This window comes from Microcaecilia unicolor, chromosome 7 (genome assembly GCF_901765095.1).
Source record: "Microcaecilia unicolor chromosome 7, aMicUni1.1, whole genome shotgun sequence".
Taxonomy (NCBI): Eukaryota; Metazoa; Chordata; class Amphibia; order Gymnophiona; family Siphonopidae; genus Microcaecilia; species Microcaecilia unicolor.
In genome coordinates, this window is record NC_044037.1 from 192999785 (window position 1) to 193012399 (window position 12615).

A 12615-nucleotide genomic window follows, 5' to 3' on the forward strand; every position below is an offset into this window, starting at 1 on the left:
ACCATTATTAAAATGGACTTGGGGAAAATCCACTTTTTATTTCTAGGACAAGCAGCATAAAATGTATTGTACTTTTTGGGGATCTTGCCAGGTACATGTGACCTGGATTGGCCACTGTTAGACACAGGATGCTGGGCTTGATGGACCTTCGGTCTGTCCCAGTATGGCAATACTTATGTACTTATGTAAACCTGTAAGTATTACCAGTATATTAATGACAATTATAATTGCGACTGAGAGAGAAGAGACAATTCTTTCAATGCATCTCATGCTTCAATCAGATTCAAAATTGACTACTCCACAGAAAAAAATGAACTTTCTAAATATCACAGTTTCAATCAATAATTGCTATCTACAAACAACTATGTACAGAAAACTAATTGTCAGGTGCAGCTGCCTACACATTTCCAGCTTTCATCCCTTCACATACAAAAAAGTCCATTATAAACAGCTAAGCCCCAAATGATACCATTGTATATGCTCTGGCCCCACTACACAAACCACTTTTATCACATTTTCTGGCAATAAATTATACACTGAATGAAGAAATATTCTCTGTGGGTTTCCTACCACATTATAAACCTTTAAATTATACTGCATTTGTCAGCTTCTGATCAACCTATTTCTTATCCCCTCCCTCACCTCCACCCTATCCTCCCCTTGAGATATTTATTGGAATGATTTTGTATTTCACTTATATATATTCTGATATTTTTGCTCATACTGTCCTCACCTGAGGAAGAAGGTTCTGGTCCAAAACTAGTTTAAAAAATGTGTTAAATTCGTCCAATAAAAAAAATGAAAAAGGAAAATTACTCACATAGATTTGCACCTTTTATATGTGCAAGTACTTTTTCAATGAAAACTTATGTACATACTTTTGGAACTTGAAACATATATGAGTAATTGCATTCTATGCCCCAGTCTTAACCCTTAGAACCTCCCCCCTCCAATATTTGCATACACTTAAACACATATCAGCCATACATGCTTATACGTTGAACAATTTTCAAAAGCCTCATTTCCAGAATACATTGCTGTTTGATGTACAGAAATATTTTTGAAAATTGCCCTTTTATAAAATACATAAAAGGAAAAATAAGTGTAGATATTCTTACATCAACCCTCGAAGACTCAAGTGTCGGCTTGGGCATTACTGAAGCAACGGTGGTGCCTTTGCCCTTCTTTACCATTGACATGAAGACATCAAAAAGGAACTGAAAATGTTAAGGAAATAAATATTACTTTTGAATTTGAAGCAAAGCGCACTCCAGGCCCTGAAAGTAACAAAACAAATCTTCTAGTTCTTCTTTATAAGTAAAGGGATTTGGATTTAATTCGTTCCTTTCTCAATAGTTCAAGGCCAGTTGTGTATGGCGAATGTTTCGCTGTTAATAAAAACTTTCATTTATCTTGAGCCTTTCATTGGAGCACGTGTAAATTTGTGCATGGGTATTTGTGGTCTATTGGGAATGGTGCTGGGAGCCTGTTTTATAAAGGTTAGTAGGTAAATAGGCCCTTTTTTGAACTTTTTGCCTAGACATCGTGTTATAAAATCAGACCTAGTGACAAAAGGGAAACAATGCACACCAGAAAATAATTCTCAAAACCTGTATTGAAATTGTTGGATTTCAGTAAAGGTTTTGAGGGTGTTTTGGTGCATCTACCTTCTATTGGTCTTGGTCACTGTGTGCAATTGATCTAGTCTTTAAAAGTCAGTGTGGAAGCCAGACTTTTTGGGGGGTTACAATTACAAAGCGTCATATAATTTGCTTGCCCTTCTTTTTATCAATTAAAAACGTGCATCCCGTTCATATTTCAGAAAAAAAACCTCTTGCAAGTATTATTTCTCGACTCCTTAAAATTGCCAGTGACTTTAATATTCCTAGGGCTCTGTTTACTAAGATGTGCTAGCATTTTTAGCATGTAGACACCTGTAGGAATATTATGGGCATCTACACAGTTATCGTGTGCTAATGGTTAGCACACGCTACAAAATGCTAATGCGCCTCTAGCGCGGCTTAGTGAACAGGGCCCCTAGAGAGCTGTGCAAACTTATTTAAAACAAGTTCACCAAACCAGTCAAGAAACCTGGAAATATTGCAAAGGTTCATTAGCACAATTCATTGAGCCTCTTTCAAGAAACTCAAAAGGAACCTGAAAATCTCTTTGAATATCGCAACCTCATTGGAATGGGAAATGCTTTGGGATTATATATATATATATTTTTTTTTTTTTTTTTTTTTACCAAAGCTAATAATTTTCAAATGTATTTTGTATTTTTCTCATTTTTTCAGAACCTCTACCAAGCTAAAATTAGTCTGGTTCAACTTTGAGTGAATTATTTGCTCGTCAGTATTCATGAATCCCTTTCATGGGCATTATAACTTTCTTTTTCCTCCTGCTAATTTCTACTTTATGGTCAATTTGGGGGAACGTTTTTTGTGGCATTAAAGAACTATGATAAAAAGATTTATTTTATACACAAATCCCATATCTCAGTGATAGTGCTGCTTTGTTGTGTCCCAGTACCAATTTTCTGTGCCTAAAATCAGTGGGGATGGAGATGATGTAAATGTATCATTCAGAAACGTTTTCCCCCCAACAACAGTGACCAGTTTCAGGGTATAATGGCTGAAAATACATGGACAGGGAAGTTTTACATTTATGGGCAGTCAGGAAAAGTATAACTTCCTTTGAAAACTGACCCTAAACTTTTGAAAGTTTAAAACTATGCATGTCATGCCAAAGCTCACACCAAACCGTGATGTCAAGAGCACCTTCCTACATGCGTACTTTTACCCACATATGTGGTGGGCATTTTTATAAAAACCCATTTTTGTGGGTAAGGCATGATATCATCTATAGAAATAGTTTTGAAAATTAAGGCATGATATCACCTATAGAAATAGTTTTGAAAGTTATTCTTTCTATGACTGTCTTTACTGCTGAATTATCTAAAAATCTTTTTACTGAGAAAGCTGTGTACATTCTTTACAGAAAATTTAAATACAGGGACGGCTATGATTAAAAACCTTTATTTCTCACAGAACGTTCCCGGGCACTTTCTAGATCTGCCTTAGAATACCTTCACTCCCAAATTGTTCACCCACTTCCCGGTATAATCCAAAATCTGAACTATGATGTACCTCTGTGTCTGCTGGTCCTGAATTGCCCTCTGGATGGAACTGAGCTGTGAAGATTGGTTTTGTCTCATGCATTATTCCCTGTGCAAGTGATAAAGAAGATATTACAATTAACAGCCTACTGGATGAGGCATGCTGACACAGTATACAGACAAGGAACATTCAATGACTGGTAGTGTATTTAGTTTGTCCATAGACTCCTCCCCTTTCCCACCTACACTCATATCTCCATTATTCCATGGCGTCAGACACACACCCCTGAGGCATCCCACGGTAATTTAGCAATCTACAGACACATACCTCATGCTAAAAAATAAATTTTATTTTACCGCAGAGGGGGTGCATCTGGGGGTGGAGAGTGGGTATTTAGATGCTAATCAGCACAGCTACATTGCTGCATGCTAACTGATTAGTGCAGTGTTAGCGCATGAGCCCTTGCTGTCTACAAAATAGGGGGCCCTTTTACTAAGCCGCGTAGGCCCAACACGCGCCAAATTAGAGTCACTGCCCAGTTATCGTGTGTGGCCCTTGCGGCAATTTCAATTTTGGCTGTGCCTGAAAAATATTTTCTGATGCGCCGCAGCTAAGTGCGTCAAGTGGAATCTGACGTGCATAGACCATTACCGTCTGGTTACCGCATGAGACCTTACCGCTCAGTCAATGGCTTGCGGTAAGGTCTCAGACCCAAAATGGACACGCAACAATTTTCATTTTGCCGCACGTCCATTTTCGGCAAAAATTTTAAAAAGGCCTTTTTTACAGGCACGCTAAAAAATGGATCGGCGCACACCCATAACCCGCGCCTACACTACCGCATGCCATTTTTCAGTGTGCCTTTGTAAAAGGACCCCTAAGTGTACCTCCAAGACAAGGTTGTAAAGCACTGCTATAGTCAAACTACCCTATAGTCAAAAGACTACCCTATTAAAGCCCTCCAAAACCCACCCGAAACCCACTGTACCCACATGTAGGTGCCCACCTTCATCCCTAAGGGCTATGGTAGTGGTGTACAATTGTGGGGAGTGGGTTTTAGGGGAGGTTTGGGGGCTCAGCACCCAAGGTAAGGGAGCTATGCACCTGGGAGCAATTTGTGAAGTCCACTGCAGTGCCCCTAGGGTGCCCAGTTGGTGTCCTGGCATGTGAGGACAGCCAGTGCACTACAAATGCTGGCTCCTCCCATGACCAAAGGGCTTGGATTTGGTCGTTTTTGAGATGGTCATCCTCGGTTTCCATTATGGCCGAAAACCGGGGACGACCATCTCTAAGGATGACCTAAATGTTGAGATTTGGGCGTCCCCAACCGTATTATCGAAACAAATTCCTTTAAAAAGGGTTAAATAAATAAATAATGCCTATTGATGTCTACTACCTACAGAAGGAACTGGATTACAAGTACAGTAACTCGTTACTATTACCAGTCTAATGTAACAGCTTCATTTTGTTAATCCAAATCTGTTGTGATTGTTGGAAAAGAGCACAGAGTTCATGTTTTTACCTCATTGGTTTGATCATTGAGGTTCACAAAAAGGGGTTTCCAGCCAGCAGGGAGGGAGCTGGCATCAACTCCATAGCTGTGATTTTGAGCAGTAATGAAGGCTTGTCCATACATTAGGTTCACTACTGGTTGGTTCTGACCTCTGAAGAGAGAACAAAGAAAAGAATCCAGCAATGAGTCACAGAGTAAACTACAGCCCCAATCCCATGAATGGTGTATATAAAATTGCAACATGCAACAGAGAGGGTCAAAGTACACAGCACAAGCAGTCCAGAAAAAAGCACAAAGGGTTCTCAAGAATGGAACAAGTGTGGTGTATTAAAGACTTGACACGGGCTGTGTTTCGGCGTAACTTATACCTGCCTCAGGGGTCAATTCAAGCAACACTAGGGGTTCCTTTTACTAAGCTGCAGCAAAAGAGGGCCTGCACTGGCGTCAGTGCTGAGGCCCCCTTTTACTGCAGTGGGTAAAAGGCTGGTTTTTTTTAAAGAAATGGCCATTTCAGGGGGAGCACTTACCGTCACCCATTGAGGTGGCGGTAAAGGCTCTTGCATTAAGCCGGCGATAACCAGGAAGTACGTGGCACTGCCCGATTACCACTGGGTAAACATCGGTGCTACCAGAAATGGTGTGCGCTGGGGGTTGGAATTACCGCTGGGCTGCTGCTTTTTTTATTTTAGAGGAATCATGAAAAAGACTCTATGGCTGAAATACAGCCCATGTTGGATCCGCCATTTGACAAGTTTTAACCTCTGTTTTACACCTAAATTCACAAATAAAGCACTGGTTGCTTCTATCCTGGTCCATTTGCATGGTCATTCCCACTGTCCTTTGCCCTGCTTCTTTCTTGTGAGAGTGTTTTGGTTTCTCTTGCTTCTGTAAAAGAGGTTTAGATAAGTATTTGAAGAATAAGTCCACAAACAATTATTAGACTTGGGAAAGCCATCATTTATCTCTGCGGTGAGCAGGAAGAAATAGATTTACTTTTCTGGGTTCTTTTGAGTATTTTCAAGGGTCCTGGATTGGCCACTGTTGGAGACAGGATGCTGGGCTCAATTGACCCTTGCTCTGAACCAGGATGTCACATTTTATGTTTTGTATTGTAAAGAGTATGTAGGAAAAGCCCCAAAGGAACCCGGGGATAGGCCAGAATACCCCCGTTATAGGCAGGCATTCCCCAGGAAAAAACTAGAAATAAAGAACTACAACTCCCAGCATGCCCCAAGGGAGCCTGGGGATAAGAGAAACTATGTGCATTCCCAGGAGTCACCAGAGGAGGGCCGCAGGGGAAGGAGTAAGGCTGATTCTCCAACCTGGTGGAAGAGGTGGTGGAACAAGTGGGTGGAGAAAGAAGGGATTCCAAAGAGCTTTAATGAAGAAAAGGGTGAGCAGCTGGGAGAAGGGCGGGGTGAAGAGAATATGGATTGGGCTCCTGAGGGGAGAGAGGAGGAGAGTGAGCCTTGCCCTATGGAGTTGACTGAACCGGAGAACACCCTGGAAGAGCCGATGGACTTTTCAGCTCTGGCTCAGCGAAAGCCAAGAAAGTAGCGGGGCCAAGCCGGGTCAAGCGGGAGAAGGTCAGGTAGGAGTAGGACTGACCAAGAGGGTGGGACCCTAGGCTTTGAGCCCGCGCAAAGCCATAACTGTGTTTTGAAAGCCTAGCTGGACTGAGCTGTATTTTAAAGCTTGGCTAGAAGTGAACTGTGTTTTGAAAGCCTAGCTGAACTGAGCTGTGTTTTAAAGCTTGGCTAAAAGTGAACTGTGTTTTGAAAGCCTAGCTGGACTGAGCTGTATTTTAAAGCTTGGCTAAAATTGAACTGTGTTTGGAAACCAGGGGCTGAATTGAGCCGTGTGTTTTTTTTTCTTCTTTTTACTGCTACTCTCCAGGAGACCGGGAGAGGAAGCAGCGGTTGAAGCCTGCACGCTGCAGCATTGTTTGTTGTTTTGGGGAAAAGGGGAGCCATACAGGAGTGGGTTTTTGTTTACTTTGTTTATGTGAAAGGGCTGCAACCTAGGAGAAAAGAGGATCCACTTTACAGTATGCATATTGAAAAAGTACAGGGATATTGCTGGAGTGGAGGAGCAGCATAATGGTTAGAGCAATAGGCTGAGACCTGTTATGATTCTGTTAAACAGGCAGGGGAATGGATGGAACCCGATCTGCTAAACAGGCAGGGGAATGGCTGGAACTTGCTTCTCATTGGTCTGTCAGGGACTGAGCTGATGTCTGTAGCTACAGACATCAGAAGCCAAGATCTACTTAACTTTACCTTTCCCTACAACCTTTGCTTTAGAGTTGATTGCTGCCAGCTGAAGCCTGCTTACTCTCTCTCTGTTTGTGCTAGGGCACTTTCTGTATATGTTGGAGTTTTTGCTTTCTCAGCTTGTTGATTCTGTGTGTATGTGCTGGGTATTCCCAGCATGAGCTTGATTGCCTCACTATACTCCACCTGTGTCTGTTCCCTGCTTGCTGCTGTAGTCTGGTCTGTGGTAAGCTTGTCCCTTTTATGGTTCAGTTTGTTTGTTTAGTTTCCCTTTCCTCAGTGTAACCCTTTATGTGCTGTATTTAGTATTTGCCTTCTGTAGTCCTGCCTCTGTTGGCAGCCTCCCTGTCCTTGTACTTGCTCCTGTTCGTTTGTTTAAGTTTTCCTTTGTTGCCTTATCTTTGTCTGCCATGTTTGCCCTGCTTCCTGCTGTTTGGTGTCAGAAGCAGCCTTCCCATTAGCCTGTTTTTCCCCTTTGTTTGCTGAGTCTATCTCCTGATTTTGGTGAGCATTGCTCCTTGTCTAATCTGTGTGTGTTAAGGCAACTTTCTCTGTTTGTTACCCTTGTGTGCTGTGTGGCACAGCCTTGTATATTCCTATAAGCAGCTTCCCTTTACCCTTGTGTGCTGTGGGGCCAGCCTTGTGGATTCTTGTGTCTGGATTCCCTTCACCCTTGTGTGCCGTGTGGCACAGCCTTGTGTATTCCTATAGGTGGCTTCCCCTTACCTTTGAATGCTGTATGGTACAGCCTAAAGTATTCCTTTGAGTAGCTTCCTTTAGCCTTGACTGCCGTGTGGCACAGCCTTGTGTATTCCTATAGTAGCTTCTGGCTGTTGACCTTTCCCTGGTGTCTCTAGCTTGCGCTGTGTGCGTTGCCTGTGCTTCAGTCCCTTTGGGGACCTCTCGTTGTTTTTTCTCCCTTCCCAGTGTATGAATTGGTTCCTGCTCGGCCGTGAGTCCCGCACGTTTGGACTCTGTACGAGTGGGTTCCCGAAAGGCCGTGAGGCCCGCCTGAATGCTCTATCTCCCATTTTCCAGTGCTGCTAGTTGTTTGTGCTGTGTGTGCAGGGCTTGGTGGCTGGGGTTGTGCGTAGTGCCTGTTTGGTTCACCCTAGGCCTTGGCCAAGATCCTATGCTAGGCCTCGGTCTGGGCTCAAGGGCTCATAACCAGATTAACAAGACCTAAAAGAACCTGGCTCAAATCCTACTACAGCTCCTTATGATCTTGAGCAAGTCAATCAGCCCTCCATTACATTAAGTACAAACTCAAGAGCCCTCCAGGGACACAAAAATGTCTACTGTGCCTGAATGTACAATGTTTCAATGGCTTGCAGGCAGTATACAAGACATTAAATTAAAATAATTTCTATGATGAAAAAGTCTTTGCATTTGTTAATCACTAGATGTTGTGTTCTTGTACCCTTCAGCAAGGAATACCAGCGGGACCAGGACTAAGAAGCATTTTAATCATCTGAGATGAAGATGCTACCTAGAGAGAAATCATCACCTTCCAATCATAATCACAGTCATACTTTATTTCTAAAGTTATAAAGTGCAAGATGATGTATAGCCAATCAGATTTCTCATCTAGATGAACATTCTAATGCTTAATTATAATAACTGTACTGCCACACAAAAAAGAACAATTTGGCCAATTACAAAATACCATTAATAGGACATTAGTTTAATATGAGATTTAAGGAACTATAAGACAATGGAAATAAATCCCTAGTTGCCTATTGCATATTATAACTTTCACTGTGAGCACAATAACATGTATGTATGTATACATCATGTTAAGAAATAATTAATTTATCTCCCAGTGCCAACATCAGAGTCTCACAGTTTCATCTCCTGTGGCCCTGTATAAGCATAACACTTGAAGGACACAACTGTTACCCATGAGGGTAATAGAACTCCCTTCCTCTAAACCAGTGATTCCCAAACCTGTCCTGGCTACATCACCACCAATCTGGTATTCAGGCTATCCACAATGAATATGCATGAGACCAATTTGCATATACTAGTCTATAATGCAGGGGTGTCCAACCTTGGTCCTTGCACAGTTTTCATGATTTCCGCAATGAATATGGATGAGATATCTGCATACAATAGAGGCAGTGCATGCAAAGAGAACTCATTGGAGAAATCCTGAAAACTGACTGGGCGGTGGCCCTCAAGGACCAAAGTTCGACACCCCTGCTCTAATTCATGCAAATAAATCTCATGCATATTCATGGTGGACAGCATGACGAGCTGACTGGCAGTGGTTTCCATAGGACAAATTTAAGAAGCCCTGCTCTAAACATTTCATCAGCATGCAATACAAGTCAGTAATTAGCCTGCTCCATACCTGTTTGCCATGGGCATCTTGTAGGTTTTGCCACCAGCTGCTAGTACAGCTATTTCATTCCCCTTACTGACCCCAAACACCGGCTCCTTGCGATCACTCTTGAAGACCTAAAGCAAGTTTAGAAAAAGCAGATTTTTTTTTACAAAGCAGTATAATCATCCAAAAAGAAATTCCAAGGACCTTTGAATAGCTCGGAAAATGAATATAGAAAACAAACAAGGAAATTCCACTTTTCTAGATTATTGCTAACACTAAACATCTGACATGGAAAAAGTTCACTACGTAAGAGAAAAATTATTTTCTTCCTTAACATATGTTTGAAACAGGCACAAAGCAGGTATGAAGAATGGTGACTGGAATATATATTTACACCATATATTATATATCAACGTAATTTCTACTTATCTATACATTTGGATATAAAAGTGAAAATTTAGCACAAAATGATATTGTCTTTAGATTAACTTGTCCTCCCTATAGCTTGTTCATTATGCATTCATTCCAGACAGTGATTGTACTTGCTATTTATCAATAGGATTTTCTCATTTGTTTTAGAAAATAACCTGATTAACAACATTCTAGAGGAAAAGTATGACGGGTACAGAAAATCAGGAAACAAGAGGCCCATCGAAAAAGAACTAGAGAAAGATGTCCATTTTCCCTTATATCCAAAGATGCAGGTTGGCTAAGGTTAGCAAGTTCACAAAAAGGAGAAAACCATGCAATTCCTACAAAACAGAAAGTGGCAGAAAAACAGTGGGAACAACCAAAAAACTGACCATCTAGGAATTTCCAAGATAAAAATTTTTATTGTAAAATACCTTAGGGTTCTTTTACTAAAGCATATTGATGAATAATGTGTGCTAATGATAAGATGCCTATTATGGGCTAAATTCTATATATGGTGTCTGAACATTCTGCATGTTAAAAAAAATATGTCCAGGCGCATTCTCTAAAGCACACCTACATTTTATAAAATAGGCTTAAAATTCCGCATGGTATATAGAATACGCTAAGCACCTCTCCAAGTGACCAAATTTGGTCTCGTCCATTTAGGCCATGTTTTACTTGGAGTAAATCTCAACGCCTAAATTAGGCACAGAGGGGGAGATTCCATACATTATATATGGCGCCTACAAAATTAACACTGAAATCAGTGCTAACTAAGCATATTCTATAATTGGTGCCTAGATTTAGGGGTGGAGAGAGGACAATGCTGTGCCAGACCAAAGGAGAAGGGGGTGGAGAGAGGAGGGAAAGTGATGCTAGACCACAGGGGAAGAAAAAGGGGAAAAGGGGATGGAGAGAGGAGGGAAAGCAATGCCAGACCACAGGGAAAGGGAAAGAGGAGTGGAGAGGTGATGATGCAATGCCAGACCGAAGGGGAAGGGGTGTAGAAAGGAAGGAGAGTGATGCTAGACCACAGGGGAAGGGAAGAGGAAAGGGGGTGGAGAGAGGAGGGAAAGCAATGCCAGACCACAAGGGAAGGGAAAAGGGATGGAGAGAGGAGGGAGAGCAACGTGATGCTAGACCATAGGGGAAGGGGCAAAGGGTGGAGAGAGGAGGGAGAGCAATTATGTAAATCCCAGTGCGTAGATTTAAGCACACTGGGCCATATTCTATAACTAAGGGCATAAATTTTAGAATGCCCACAAAATGCCTACTTCCCCACCTATAACCATGCCCCTTTTTGCCTGCATGCATTAGAGGTTCGGCACACATTATTACAGAATACACTTAGTGACTTGTGCGCCTAAATTCCAATCAGTGTCAATTAGTGCTCATTATTGCTTGTTAAGTGCTGTTATCAGTGCTCATTAGCTTGTTAAATTTGTTAAGTTACGTGCATTGTTATAGATCTCTAGACACGCTATATAGAATCCGAGGGAGAGCAGGTGTATTCTGTAATAATGTGAACAGATTTTAGAAATGCCCACAATCCGCCAATTCCACACCCATAACCATGCCTCCTTTTCAACTATGCGACTTGTAATTTATGTTCAGCATGTTACAGAATACACTTAGTGAGTTGTGAGCATAAATCCTAATTAATGCCAATTAGTGCTGATAATTGCTTGTTAACATCCAATTAACAGTGTTGATTAGCTAGTTAACCAATTAAGTTACGCGCATTGTTGCAGAATATGCTTTGATTTCTGCATGGAAATAAAGGCGTGATATATAGAATCTGGGGGTACATTCCTATGGGCGTCTTATCATCTAGCACGCTTTAGTAAAAGGACCCCTGTATGATGCACTGTGATTGAGAGGTAAAGTCTTGACAGAGGCTGTGTTTCGGCACAATAGCCTTCATCAGGAGTCCCATAATCAACCAAAAAAGGTTTTTCCGGAGTAAAGGCAGCACTGCAAGATAGCCTCCTTGAGGATCATTTCCACAGCTGCTGCAGAGATTCCCCACTTTGTGACACGTCTGTTGCCATATAGTAGAAGATTGCTTTTATTTCTTCTTTTTGGCTTCATCACCTTTATTGGTTGATTATTGGACTCCTGATGAAGGCTATTGTGCTGAAACACAGCCCATGGCGAGTCCGTACCTCTCAACCACTGTACATCATAAGGTGTTTTACAATAAAAGTTTTATCGTGGAAATTCCTGGATCATCAGTTTTTTGGTCATTCCCTCTGTTTTTCTGCCACTTTAAGATTTGTTTATTTATTTATAAAATTTATATTCCACACTATCCTACAACTCTAGATGGATCACACACATAATCAATACATAAAAAACAAACAAAACAAAATGGACTCCAATCATCTGAAAAAGCAGTGATAAAACAGCTCACATCAGCATTTCATTGAACATATCTCTAAGTAGCAATAAAAGCTTGAGTAAAAAAATAGGCTTTCAAATGTTTACGAAATTGAAGAAGATGGAAAATACTATCAGGCTTATTTTCGAAAGAGAAGGGCACCCATCTTTCGACACAAATTGGGAGATGGGCGTCCTTCTCCCAGGGTCACCCGAATTGGCATAATCGAAAGCCGATTTTGGGCGTCCTCAACTGCTTTCCGTCGCTGGGATGACCAAAGTTCACGGGGGGGTGTCGTAAGCATAGCGAAGGCGGGACGGGGGCATGCTTAACACATGGGCGTCCTTGGCCAATAATGAAAAAAAGAAGGGCGTCCCTGACAAACACTAGGCCGACTTTACTTGGTCCTTTTTTTTTACGACCAAGCCACAAAAATGTGCCCTAAATGACCAGATGACCACCGGAGGGAATCAAGGATGACCTCCCCTTACTCCCCCAGTGGTCACTAACCCCCTCCCACCCTCAAAACAAATTTTTTAAAAATATTTTTCCAGCCTCTATGCCAGCCTCAAATATCATACCCAGCT

At 41.6% G+C, this 12615-nt stretch overlaps 1 protein-coding gene across 1 annotated transcript in view; it reads right to left on the minus strand.

Moving 5' to 3' along the window:
- The window catches only part of CPS1 (carbamoyl-phosphate synthase 1), a 205760-nt gene that overhangs the window by 143730 nt on the left and 49415 nt on the right, over positions 1–12615 (minus strand). The window contains exons 10-13 of the mRNA XM_030209032.1: positions 9259–9365; positions 4642–4783; positions 3150–3227; positions 1119–1217 (exon numbers count right to left, since the gene is read on the minus strand). Coding sequence (XP_030064892.1) covers positions 1119–1217; positions 3150–3227; positions 4642–4783; positions 9259–9365 — 426 coding nt within the window. The remainder of the gene's footprint in view (positions 1–1118; positions 1218–3149; positions 3228–4641; positions 4784–9258; positions 9366–12615) is intronic.